At 37.5% G+C, this 13,180-nt stretch overlaps 1 protein-coding gene across 2 annotated transcripts in view; it reads left to right on the top strand.

The window, feature by feature from the left end:
- Nucleotides 1-11,341, top strand: part of NGLY1 (N-glycanase 1) — a 57,263-nt gene extending 45,922 nt beyond the window's left edge. Inside the window, exons 7-12 of one of the 2 annotated variants that reach the window (XM_038742134.1) lie at nucleotides 177-322; nucleotides 681-791; nucleotides 3,953-4,117; nucleotides 7,748-7,933; nucleotides 10,025-10,202; nucleotides 10,624-11,341. In XM_038742134.1, coding sequence (XP_038598062.1) covers nucleotides 177-322; nucleotides 681-791; nucleotides 3,953-4,117; nucleotides 7,748-7,933; nucleotides 10,025-10,202; nucleotides 10,624-10,799 — 962 coding nt within the window. In that variant the 3' untranslated portion in view covers nucleotides 10,800-11,341. The remainder of the gene's footprint in view (nucleotides 1-176; nucleotides 323-680; nucleotides 792-3,952; nucleotides 4,118-7,747; nucleotides 7,934-10,024; nucleotides 10,203-10,623) is intronic. The other variant, XM_038742135.1, reaches the window with a different exon arrangement.
- Nucleotides 11,342-13,180: the final 1,839 nt, after the last annotated feature.

The raw sequence follows: 13,180 nt of genomic DNA on the forward strand, positions 1-13,180 counted from the left end.
CCATAAGTCACATGCTTTCCATAGTTTAGTATACCTTACACAATTGGTTCATCATTTTAAAATATTGAACTACAGTATTAGAAATCACTGCCTTTCTAATATGGGCTTAGATATTTTCTAAAGTTGTGGATTTTAAAGAATCTAAGCTATTTGCTTTTTTCCACCTTTTTTTGCAGATCATGTGTGGACAGAAGTATATTCTTCTTCTCAGCAGCGATGGCTGCACTGTGACCCTTGTGAAAATGTTTGTGATAAACCACTTCTGTATGAGATTGGATGGGGAAAAAAAGTCTCCTATATTATAGCATTCTCCAAGGATGAGGTATGAATATTGCAAGAAAAACTTTTGCAGAGTAACCTGTTTAAACAGATGCAGTAGCAATAATGCGATCCAGAAGAAAGTGAACCAGAGAAAGGAGTAATGGTTAATATGAGTATGGTCTTTTAAATCAGGCTGTAAATAAGCATAAAAATGTTGCTGGTGCATCACTGTAATGGTACAGTGATAGTAAAGTGAACGAGATCAATATCCCTCATTACTTGACTAAATTTCAAGTAAAAGTGTCTTGTTGAAGTAACCCCTGCAGCCTTAGGAAATATTGTAAATGTAATTATTCAGTAGTGCTCAATTCATTTTTTTATTTTAATGAAAGCATGAAATATTCTGTTATTTGTTTGAGGTCGTTGATGTCACTTGGCGGTATTCATGTAAACATAAAGACGTCATCTCCAGAAGAACTCAGATTAAAGAAGACTATCTTAGAGAAACAATCAATAGTCTTAATACATGGGTATGTGATTTTAAAAATCTGTTACTTTGGCTAGATACTTGAAATATCAAATGCAGATTTTTGATTTGAGGATGCCATTAAATTTGTGGGTTAAAGTATATCTAGTATTAGTCAGTCATTGTGTTCCAAACACTGTACTAAGTAATTAGGAGAGAATACAAGAAGCAAGAGATACCATGTTTGACTGCAGTAGGCTGATAATGTAATGGGGATATTGTAAAAGAAAAACTTGGGAATATGTTTTTTAAATCAGTCAATCAGTGCCATTTATTGAGTACTTACTGTGTGCAAAGCACTATACTAAGCGCTTGGGAGAGTACAATATAACAGAATTGGCAGACACGTTACCTGGTCACAACGAGAAATTCCCACTTTAAAAATTGTATTCCATGCGTGGAGAATGTTGGAATTCATTCAGTATTTAATCAGCTTGTTGCGCAGTTATGTTACATACTCTGCTCCATAACTTCAAAAGAATCAAGGCCAACTGTGGGTAACAGGATGGTCAGTGGCACCAAGATCCACGGAAGAGTTGAGGAAAGGAGACTAAGATTAGGGGAACAAAGCAAAATGAAAATGATAATCAGTGAAGAAGGAAAAAAAATCAAGAAAGGTGGCTTTGAAAGAAACAGAATTTTGGCTAAATGCATAAATGGGTAAACTGATTCCACGGGTGTTGATTTAAGCAAATGAATAAAAGGGGGGAAGGGTGGAATGAGATCGTTTTTGTAGCCTTAGGAAGAGATAAGAAATCCCCAGTTTAACATTTCTGAGAAGCAGTGTGGCCTAGGTGGAAAGAACCTGTGCTTGGGAGTCAGAGGATCGGGGTTCGAATGTTTTCTGTTGTTCTCTGTCTCCCCCTTCTAGACTGTGAGCCCACTGTTGGGTAAGGACTGTCTCTATATGTTGCCAACTTGTACTTCCCAAGTGCTTAGTACAGTGCTCTGCACACAGTAAGCGCTCAATAAATGCAATTGAATGAATGGATGAATGAACTTGACTGCTGTGTGGTTTTGGGCGAGTTATTTAACTTCTCTGTGCCTTAGTTCCTTCATCTAAAAAATGGGGATTTAGTACCTGTTCTCCCTCCTATTTAGTCTGTGAGCCCTATATAGAACATGGTTATCTTGTATCTACCCCAACGCATAGTACAGTGCTTAACACACAGTTATTTCAGAGGAAGCATCTTAATTGACACTATTAAATTTGAAAGGATTGTATTCCAAAACCACATGATAGCAGAATATCTTTGTATATGGGAGTCAAAGAATAACTGCTTAATGGTTGAGTAGTAATTCAATTGTTATTAATTACCACTGTAGTAATCTGTATCATCTGTGCACTTGGATCTGTGACCTTTGGGCATTTGATATTCATCCCCGACCCTCACCACCACAGCATTTAGGTACATATCTAAAAAATATATATCATATTTTTTATATTAATGTTGGTCTCCTCCTCTCACTGTGGGTAGGGAATATGTCTACCAACTCTTTATTATACTCTCCCAGGCCCTTAATACAGTGCTGTACACATGGTAAGCATTAAACGCCATTGGTGATTTTGATATATCTGTTATTCATTGAGCGCCGGTAAGGCATTATTCTAAGCACTTGGGAGAACACCAGAAGACATTTATACTCTCATGGGGAAGCACAGATAAAAGAGCAGTACTACAGTAAGTAGAGAACTACAGAAAAGCAGCATGGCCTAATGTATAGAGCACAGGCCTGGGAAGTCAGAATACTTGCTCTGCCACTTAAGAACTATGTGACCTTGGGCAAGTTACCTAACTTCTTCGTGCCTCGGTTCCCTCATCTGTAAAATGGGGATTGCGGCTGTGAACTCCAGGCATACAGGGACTGTGTCCCACCTGATTAGCTTTTTATCTACCCAAGCGCTTAGTGCAGTGCTTGGCACATAGTAAGCGCTTAACAAATACCATAAAAAAGCAGTGGAATCAGAAATAGAGTGGATCCTCCTGAAAGTCATGTGGTCTAATCATTAATCTTCAGCTCTATTGTATTCATCCAGAATAACTCAACTTGTGTTTTCTCCATGCTAGATAATCTGAAATCCCCCAGTTTACAACATTAGCAGTGGGCAACGCGGGAGACAGGAAGGATGGAATCTTCAATCCAAAAGTTTCAAAACCTATGCAAAAATGAAAAAATACAAGAACCTCTAAGCCTATGCCTTCTCAGAGTCCTTGAGAAAAAATTTATACTCCTCAGCATTACAAATTGTCCTGCACTCAAATGATATTTTATGAATATATTCACACACAATTCCATAGAACATTTATCTCGGCCTGAAATTCCATTTAGGGGTCTGAAATGTTATAACCTCATGTCTCAGGGTCAGGGTATTTCAGAAGCTGCAGGATTTAGTTTGTTTTGATAAATATCAGTAAACATTAATGTGATGGGTTTTCCCAGAAAGCTGAAATTGTGTGCAGTGGGGGAAAACAGCCTTTTTCAAACAAGGTTTCTGATTGATTAGAAGTTCTGAACAGCAATTTTGTGTGCCCGTTCAACCAGGGGAGTTGCCTGATGGCCAGTATCCCCTGAGAAGTGGAGTTAGGGGTTTTTAATGTAACTTTTTTTCTAATAAATTGAAAGTACAATCTAGTAACTGGGACAAATGAGTAACAGTTTGGAAGCTTTACCGCCTTACTTTTAAAATCCAGTTTTAAATGATTTCTCAGTGTCCCACTTCCAAAGCCGAGAAACTGAGGAAAGCTAGATGTGAACACACCTGGTTATTAGGCCTAGAGTCCAGTGATGATAAAGTTAAGCATGTACCGTCATTTTTTTTCTTCAAGGTGGAAATTGAACCTTTTAATATACACAAACACTTTAATCTTCCTCATCAAGGCTTAATGTGATAGATCAGGAAGACTGCAGAGAGCAATAAATGAATGAATCAGGGTTAAGACATTTACCTCAAATCATTTGCATCACTGAGAAAAACTACCATGTAAATATTCACTGGGTGGTTTTTGTTTTAGTCAGCTTTCAAAATGGAATGTTTATCTGAAATCTGAATTCCTTAAAGATTTCTATTAAATACACTGTGAATTTTTTTATGTTTGAAGACTGGTTTTCTCCACATGTTCCTAATCTAAAACTATTTCTTTTCTTTGCTAATTTCCACCCCAGAGACAGCTGTCTTTACCACAAAGCCGAAAGCAAGAACTCCTCCACCGAATCATAGTCGAACTGGTTGAGTTCATATCACCCAAAACTCCTAAACCTGGAGAACTTGGTGGAAGAATATCTGGGTCAGTGGCTTGGAGAGCAGCCCGAGGTGAAATGGGTTTGGAGGTATTTAATTCATTAACAAGTGATGCACTTTCAGTTTCTCTACAGGGTTTCATGATTGGAGGGTAATGGGTTTGACATTTACCCTTTCAATTAACATTGCAAAGTAATAATAAAATAATGTGAAAATTTGAAGGGAGTTTAGAAGCTAATTGCTTTGGGGGAATAAACAGGAACAATAGTTGTTGACGTTACTGTATGTCAGAAAATTCTAAATAGATTTTAAATTAGCTGAATTTGGAGGCAGTTTTATTTTCAAGCCACCTGATTCTTCACTTGTTATAAAGGTGTTTATTTCAGTGATTATGAAGAGTTTCTAATTTGCATCTGTAATACGTGTATATATTAGTGCCTTGTAGATTTTGAGAGAAATTTCCTCATTAGTGGGAAACAACCAATTCCGATAGGTCATTGTTAATGTGAAAGATTAGAGTGCTCCTTTTTCTTTTCTCACTTCCTCTTTCTTTTGTAAAGAGGGGTTTCCTGTTTATTTAATAATTTGTTAGAATCTGCTTGTGTGATCTTTAGCATGTTAGCTGCTAAAGGAGAGAAACAGTTTGTGTTGGGAAATATCCAATGTCAATTAATCAAACATACCATCAAAATGAAAAATAAGGATTTAAAATGAACTCATTAATTTTAAAATTTTTATTTTCACTTATAAGAACTTTGAAGAGCAATGGGGAAAATGCCAAAAGTGAGAAAATTTCTTGAAAGAAATGTGAATCTCATGATTTCTTTTTGGCGGATTTGATTGAGAAGCGATTTTAATGATAAAATTTCTATTGCAATCTTAAGTGACTACATTAAAAGCCCATTTAGGTGGCTAAGTAGTTTATAGAAAACCGTATAGAGCAACAGAAATGTGTCCTAAAATGCAAATTTGGTCATTAAACTTTCGAGAAAATTATGACTATGTATCTTCTATTCTGTGTTTTACCTTTCAAGTAAAACCAGAATCTGTAACCCGTTTTTTGGAACCATTTTTTTTTTGGTTTTTGTTGTTTTGTTGTCCAACCAGAAGTATGACTCCAAAAATGATGAATTGTCCTTGAATTTATAGAGCACTTTGATTTTTCTAAAGCTTTTTGTTATCACCTTGGTAATCTTGACGCCACAACATCCTTTGAAATAGGGAAATCCACTTTACAGAAATCGGGTTTGATGAAGTTGTGACACAAACGGGCAGAGTGACTTGTCCGGGTCACACTGAGTGGGCAGTAAAATTGAGACTAAAACCCAAGTCCTCTGATTTCCTCTTCCCCCCCACTCCCTGCCACCACCACACTCCCTCATATCTATTCTACTAGCTCTCTGAAGAACATATATACCTCTGCAAGGAAACCCATTATCTGTCTTCAGTAAATTGGAAATAATTGACTCATTCGGTCATTTATTGAGCGCTTACTGTGTGCAGACCATTGTACTAAACGCTTGGAGAGTACAATTCAACAACAAGTACAAACAATCCCTACCCAACAACGGGTTTCGATTTGCCAGTTTTGTAACTACAGCACTAAATATTCCCAGTAACCCAGTCATTGCTGATTAAACGAATGTTAGAAATTAAAATCAGACTAACACTACCCAATTTTAATTCACAGCTGCACTCAGATTTTGGACATGGAAAAGGTTGTATTTCTTTCTGGCTCTGCCTTTTCTCATTTTTATATCTGTGTGCCATGGCTGATTACACTTTAAAAAACTAAAATTCAAGGTGAATATGAAATGGATCAAACATCCTGATCTTTATTCTGTCCCTTGGTTTCTGAGTAGCAATCTGCTTATCAGCTTTGTAACTCCTCTGTTAAACTCACCTGTTAGAGGTAGGTGAAAATTTTAGTTCCCAGAATTATGGCAAGAAGAGCGGTAAATAATACTTTGGTGATATGAAATAATGGAATTCCTTAAAAGATCGCCTATTTAATTCACCCAGTTTTTTAAATGAAAATACTTACCCAAAACCCAGCTGGCCCAATTGTTATTGCAGATTTTGGGGGTTTTTTTTGGTTCTACTTTCCTTTTCTCTTATTAACACAACTTCAATTTTTCCTTAATTACATAAAAAATTACACCAATATTTGTATATCATTTTTCAATAATTGAGTTGTATTAAAAGAAATTTAATTTTAAAGTTTAAAATTGAAATTTAGAAGTTTAAAAGAATCATTCATTCCTTCATTCAGGCGTATTTATTGAGCACTTACTGTGTGCAGAGCATTGTACTAAGCGCTTGGGAAGTACAAGTTGGCAACATATAGAGACGGTCCCTACCCAACAATGGGCATAGAATGTGCTCAGCTTTATGAAACTTTTCTTCATGTTTCTTTGTCATTCCATTATTCATTCAATCATATTTATTGAGCGCTAACTGTGTGCTCTGTAAGCACAGTAAGCTCTGTACCAAGTGCTTATTATTAATTATTAGTCTTGGGCTTCACCTGGGCATAGTCTATAATGGTTATGCATTTATAATTGGTGCTAGTGCTTGCATTCTAAAATATTGATTTAATCAGCTACATTTCAGTTGCTAATAAATGGTGAATTTTTCTCACTCTCATTTAGAGAGTTGACATTTTTGATCATGTCAGTGAATTTTGGAGGGCGTGATGTAGCAGTTCATAATCCCTAGCATCCAGGATTTTAGTGGAAAGAACTGTCTGTCCTTTAGATAAATGGCAATTCAAGCAAAGGCAGAGCATTCCTAGGGACACAGAGTATCCTAGTGACTAGATCAATTACATAAAGAGGGTCAATTTTGTGCTTTTGAGTTCTTTGGCTAAAAAACCCTAAACCATACTATTTGGCAGTTTTGTATTTCAAAATTGCTTTGAAAGTACAAACCAATGCAGACATCATCTCTGTGAAGATAAATAGTATCACATCATAATCATTATACGCTCAGTGTGTAAAACAAATCTAGTGTCATATCACTCATTTAATTTGGGGTATATATGTTTTCTTGAGGATTTACCATTAAGAAATTAGCATTTCTGATTCCATACTATAGTGCTTTAAGAAAGAGCTGGCTCTTAATCTTAGTGTATAGCGTATGCATTCACCTTCTTCCGTTTCCCCCTCCTCCCCGCTATGTCCAACCAATATCTCACCGCGATGGTGGGGGTGAAACTGCCAAAAGTAGGAACGATCTGAAAGTTTCTGACCAGAGAACCATCCAGGAGGTCTCACGTGATAATAGGCCCAGCAGGAATTGACTGGTGAAACCACAGTGGGTAGCAAAGGTGACTAAGCTGGCAAAGGTCAGCTGGTCTATGGCACAGCATTGGCACTTTCCTGTGGTCACTTAAACCATACATTGGCTTTGTTTTTAAAAGCCTTGAGGGCACTTCACAATGAGCTGCACCCCTGCCCACTTGCTGGCTCATTAAACCCAAAGTCCTAGTGGCATACGCCTGGCAAGGGCAAAAATGTGAGTAGCACTGGGCAGCCTCCTAGCACTGGAGTCAATTCTTTCATTCAAGTTCTTGGCACTGAAGGTTCTTGACATGGGACCGAGGTTCATCCGTTTTTTGAAGGGAGACTCCATCATCATAGAGGGTCACAGGTTTCTTAAAACTCTGTTTTTTTTCTTCAGCTGTGTTCCCAAACTAACTTTGCTTTTATTTATTTTAGAGCAAGGAAAATGTTTTCACACCCTCGGAGTGTGAGAAGACCTCTAAGCTGCTCCACCTCAGTTACAATGCAGTGAAGGATTGTTACACCCGAATTTCAAATAATAATGAAGAAATTATTGGCTGGGAAAAGGGTGTGTGGAAGATGGAATCCCTATTCAGAAAAGTTGAGAGAGACTGGAACATGGTAATGTGATCCCTGAATATTTTTCTCCTTTAATAATAATGATGGTATTTGTTAAGCGCTTACTGTGTGGCAAGCACTGTTCTAAGCACCGAATAATGTTATTTTACAAATGTACACCTGACCTTGGATCATTGTCTGGTAGGTGATGACTTTTGCTATCTTTGCACCTCTCTCCTAGTGGTTTTATCCCTCAAGCAGTAATTCCACCTAGAATATAACAGGTGGAGAGAGGCTGTAGGTTACCCAGAAACTAGTCCAAAATTGTGCTGGGCGTGAAAAGAATTGCATCATTTTAACCTAGAATGGTGAGAAAGAACAACGTAGAGAGTTACAACTAGGGAATAGCTGTTATGGCGAAGAAGGAGGAGATCTGGATTTATTGAGGACATTCTGTGTTTCAGAACACTATTCTAAATGTTTGGAAGAATACAATAGAATTAAGCACTAAAATAAAGTGCATATAGCAAAAAGAAAAATGGGAAATATACATGAGTTAGTATTTAAGTAATAGGATAATGTAAGATATATCTGCAAGTCCTTTTGGAAGTTATGAATGCTTAAATGCATAGGTGGCAGAGTAGTGCTGAACTGGCAGTAGGGAGAATATAAGCAGTAGAGTTTAGAAATTAATCAGGGAAGGCCTCCTGGAAGAGGTGATTTCAGAACTTTGAAAATGGGGAGAGCTGTGGACTTTCTAATTGAATGGGAGTGGGTATGGGGAAGAGATTGACAGGACAGCCAAGAAGAAGGCACAGTCAGTAGGTTGGCTTAGGAGTCAGAGGACGTGGGTTCTAATCCCAGCTCTGCCATTTTTCTGCTGCGTGACCTTGGGCAGGTCACATAACTTCTCTGTGCCTCAGTTATCTTTAAGATGGGTATTAAGACTGTGAGCCCCATGTGGGATGGGGACTGTGTCCAACCTGATTACCTTGTATGTACCCCAGCACTTAGAACAGTGTTTGGCACTTAGTAAGCGCTTAAATGCCATAACTATTATTATTATTGTTAGGCTATCTTAAGAGTAACAAAGATTGTGAGCTGGAGTGTGGTGGAATAGGAGTGGATAAATAGGAGACAGAGCACTGATGGGGTGCCCTAAAGCCAGTCAGTGATCGGGACTTTCTGCCTGATGCTGCAGGAAGTGGGTAATCATGTTGAGGTTTATGGGGAGTAATGAGGTGTGTGCAGAATGACACTTGAAAAAAACAATCTGGGCAGCAGGGTGAGGTATGGTCTGGGAAGGGGAGGGACTGGAATTCATCAGCCAGTGGTATTTATTGCGTGTTAACTGCAGAGCACTTTACTAAGCACTTGGGAGAGTACAATATAACAGAGTTGGTAGACGCATTCCCTGCCCACGAGCTTACGGTAGTCTAGAGGAATCAGAGAGACCCTTGAAGAGGTTGATGCAGTTAGTCAAGCTGGAATTCCCACAAATGCCTGTCTAGTGTGGCGGTCACAGGAGGCATATGGGTGGAGAAAGCCTTAGAAATGTCAGGGAGGAAGAACCAGCGAGATTTGGCAATAAACTTAACATGGAGGTTAAAAGAGAGGCCGTAATCCAGGACAGTGCCAGGGTTCCAGGTCTCAGAGACAGGGAGGGGAGTGACACTTTACTCCCTGCACTGTTGCAGGTTCAGTCTAACGAAAAAGAGCAAGAAGGCCAGGATGGTGAACTCCTAGGGGCAAGGATGGTGCTTTTGTATTCTGCTCAATACTTAAACATAGTACTGTACATGAATAGTAAGAACAGAGAATGAACTGAATCCACTTTTGGGATATTTAGTGACTTGGCTTAATGGTACTCAAGATGCTGTTGAGAAACATTTTTAACAGCTAATCGCTGTAACAGTAAGAAACAGTTGGTGTCCATAAAAAGACCAGGCTTTTAATACCATTTGGAATCCGATAATCCGCTGTCAACCCAATTATCTTGCATCTACCCCAGTGCTTAGAACAGTGCCTGGCACATAGCGCTCAATAAATATGATTGAATGAATGAAAAAGTGCTGAGGTAGATACAAACTAATTTGAACGCGGGTTCAACACAGTCCTTGTCCATGTCTAATTCACTATTTGTGTTCCCTCTAGGTGTATTTAGCACGAAAGGAAGGGTCATCTTCAGCCCATGTCTCCTGGAAGTTTGAGTGTGGGTCAGCTGGGCTAAAAGTGGATAACATTTCAGTCAGAACAAGCAGTCAGACATTTAATAGTGGTTCCGTCCGTTGGAAACTGTGGTCTGATAGAGCTCAGGTTGAGCTGACAGGAGGTAAGCATGCCGGCTGGAGACTTAATCGTAATATGTGTGTTATTCCACTGCCTTAAAAACAAATGAGTATATTTTAAAGGAAAAAACAGTGGAAGGTGCTTACTTGAATCAGCTTGTTGTTTTTCACGATTTTAAAAATGCCATTGGTTATTGTAATACAAAATAATTTGCTGCTATACTTAGGAAAGTTATTGGTTTCAAAGGGGAGAACAAGAAGAATAATAGCTTAGTTGATGTTAATAGGTACGTAGGTTCTTGGAGTAGATTTTTTTTCATTCTGAATAATATCGATATTTGTTTTCACTTTTTGGTAAGCAAAAAGTCAGATGTTTAACTGTGGATTGTAAAACAGCTGCAGTGCTGTACAGTCATTTAAATCACTTAGGGGCTTTAATTTTTAAAATTTCTTTCTTTCTCACAGATAAAAATCTGCGTTCCTATCCTGATTTTTCTGATGCCACAGAAATTATTTTGGAAGCAGAACTAAGTGGTGGAGATGATGGTCTTGCCTGGCAGCATACTCAGCTATTTAGGCAAAGCTTAAATGACCGTGGAGAAAAGTGTTTGGAGATAATTATAAAATTCAGTGATCTTTGAAAAGCTGAACATTACGGAACTACTGGCAATAGTGAGGCACACTAGTATGGTCTCAAATATTCTGTTGATTCAATGAGAAAGTGTAAAGGCAATTTACCACTCTTCACCGTGCTGACAGCACATATTTCCTTTCCTGGGTTTCAGTCATCACTCCCTCATGGAAATAATAGGCCTTTATATTGTGGCCCATTGTAGGAGCCTAGAATTTTAAAAAAACTTTCTCCTTTTAACCTAAATCATCAATTTTTATTTTATTTCATACAAAGGGTATTTTACACTAAAAGATCCTGATAAAGTGATTATGGTAAACATGGTGTTTTAAAGTTAAATTTAATGTAGTAAAATTATAAGATAGCATTAATTAACAGTAATTTGACATTTTCTAGCTAGCTAGAAAAAAATGTTTTTTAAGTTTTAACTTGAAAATATCTGTTAGGATATACTCCATGAGAGTATATCAGTGCAAAATATCTTTTTAAATGAATGTAAATATGGAGGCATTTTAAAAATTAATAAAATGAATTATTTTCCAGTATACATCATAATGTTTACTCGAGTAAATACGTAGAATTTTCAAAAGCACATCATTCTAAGCATATTTTGAAGAGCATTTTGGTCAATCCATGTTTTGAAATAAAAAATATTAGACATGTGAATTAAAAGATTCCAACAAGGATTCTAAATGTGTCACCACTGAGAGGTTTTTTAATCCACCAAATACTTGTTCTAATAAGCATTTCTGGGACCGATCTGGACAGAAAGGCTTTGGGGTAAGTTTCTTTCGTCCCCCTTTGTGGACAAGCTAGATCGGTAGAACTTATCATCAATCTAATAAAGAATGGGTAATTTTACTTGACCATTAAAGATCATTTTCTTGCAGAAACTAATTTTTCAAATCAAGTAGCTATAAAAAGTTGTCTGAAATGTTTTTTTGTCTAACCTTGCAACTCTGAAATATTCATTGCATACAGAATGACGGTAGATCAGTCGTTTTACAGCTCTCTTCCTCTGAGACAGCTGGTTGTCTGCGTGTTTGAGTTTTAAAGGCCAGAGGATCAGTCCTTTAAGTAGTGGTAACAGTATTTAATAAGTTTTTATTGTTTGCAGAGCACCATACTAAGCACTGGGCAAAAAATACATAGATTAGTGTTAGCCATGGTTCCCTGCCCTCCATGGGGGCACAACCTAAAAATAAGGAGAGATGGATGTGGTTATAAGCTATGCTTTGTTCATTGCAGCCCACAGGGCATGTTATGGCATTTTCAAACAGTTATGCCAAAGAAGAAATTAAGAAAAGCAAAGATATATACGATAGATATATCGTATATGATATATAGGATAGATATATAACATAGAGAAGAGAAGCAGTGTGACTTAATAGAGCACAGGCCTTGGAGTCAGAAGGCCCTGGATTCTAATCCCAGCTCAGTCACTGCTGTGTGACCATGGGCAAATTACTCAATTTCTCTGTGCCTCAGTTACCTCAGTTGGAAAGTGGAGATTAATACTGTGAACCCCATGTGGGACATGGACTGTGTCCAACCTGATTTTCTTTTATCTGTCCCTGCACTTACTATGGTGCCTGGCACACCGTAAGTACTTAACAAATGCCATAATTTATATAAATATATATAAACACTAAAATCAAAGGCATAAGTGATTTTGTGTTCCAAATAGCCAAGGGAAACATTCTATGATTTATGGAGGGCTTTTTAGGAATTTTGTTAAAGTCATTCCAGATTTTTGTCCAGACTTTTTATTTTATATTACAAATGGTTCATAAAGGAAATTGACTACATTGTGAGATTACAGTGATGCATTTTATATGGGTTTACACAAAGTTACCTGTGTATATGCAAAGGTCTGTAATGGTTGGTAGTTGAACAGCCTTCAAGGTAAACAGACAGACTTACAGCAATGTTCTAGAGTTCTGAATCTACTGCTGAATCCTATTTGTGCCGTGTTAACATTATGATGAACATATAGCTTTTAAAAATATAAATGATGAAATGGCAAGAAAATGTGAAAACATTTAAAAAGACCACTGCAGGTTTGTTACCCCAGACGTGCAATAAGCCAGGGAGTCTGTAAATTAAAACTTGGTTTCTTAGTTCTGCGTACATTTGGACTAATAATTCTAGGTTTCAAACAACTGACGAGTGAAATTTTTTGTTTCCAGCAACACCGCGGTTGCTTTAGTGTTGCTGAAGAGCAAATCACCTGAATGGCATTTATTTTAAAACTCAGTACTCCCTTTTATGAAACCAAAATAAATTATCCGAATATCTACCTAGAAATGTTAGCCCTTTTTTTTGACCATTGTAAACCTGTTTTTGTTGTACTTGTAAAGTTCTTGGGGGATAAAAAGAGTACAAACCAAA

The sequence above is a fragment of the Tachyglossus aculeatus genome, chromosome 2 (assembly GCF_015852505.1).
Source record: "Tachyglossus aculeatus isolate mTacAcu1 chromosome 2, mTacAcu1.pri, whole genome shotgun sequence".
Lineage (NCBI taxonomy): Eukaryota > Metazoa > Chordata > Mammalia > Monotremata > Tachyglossidae > Tachyglossus > Tachyglossus aculeatus.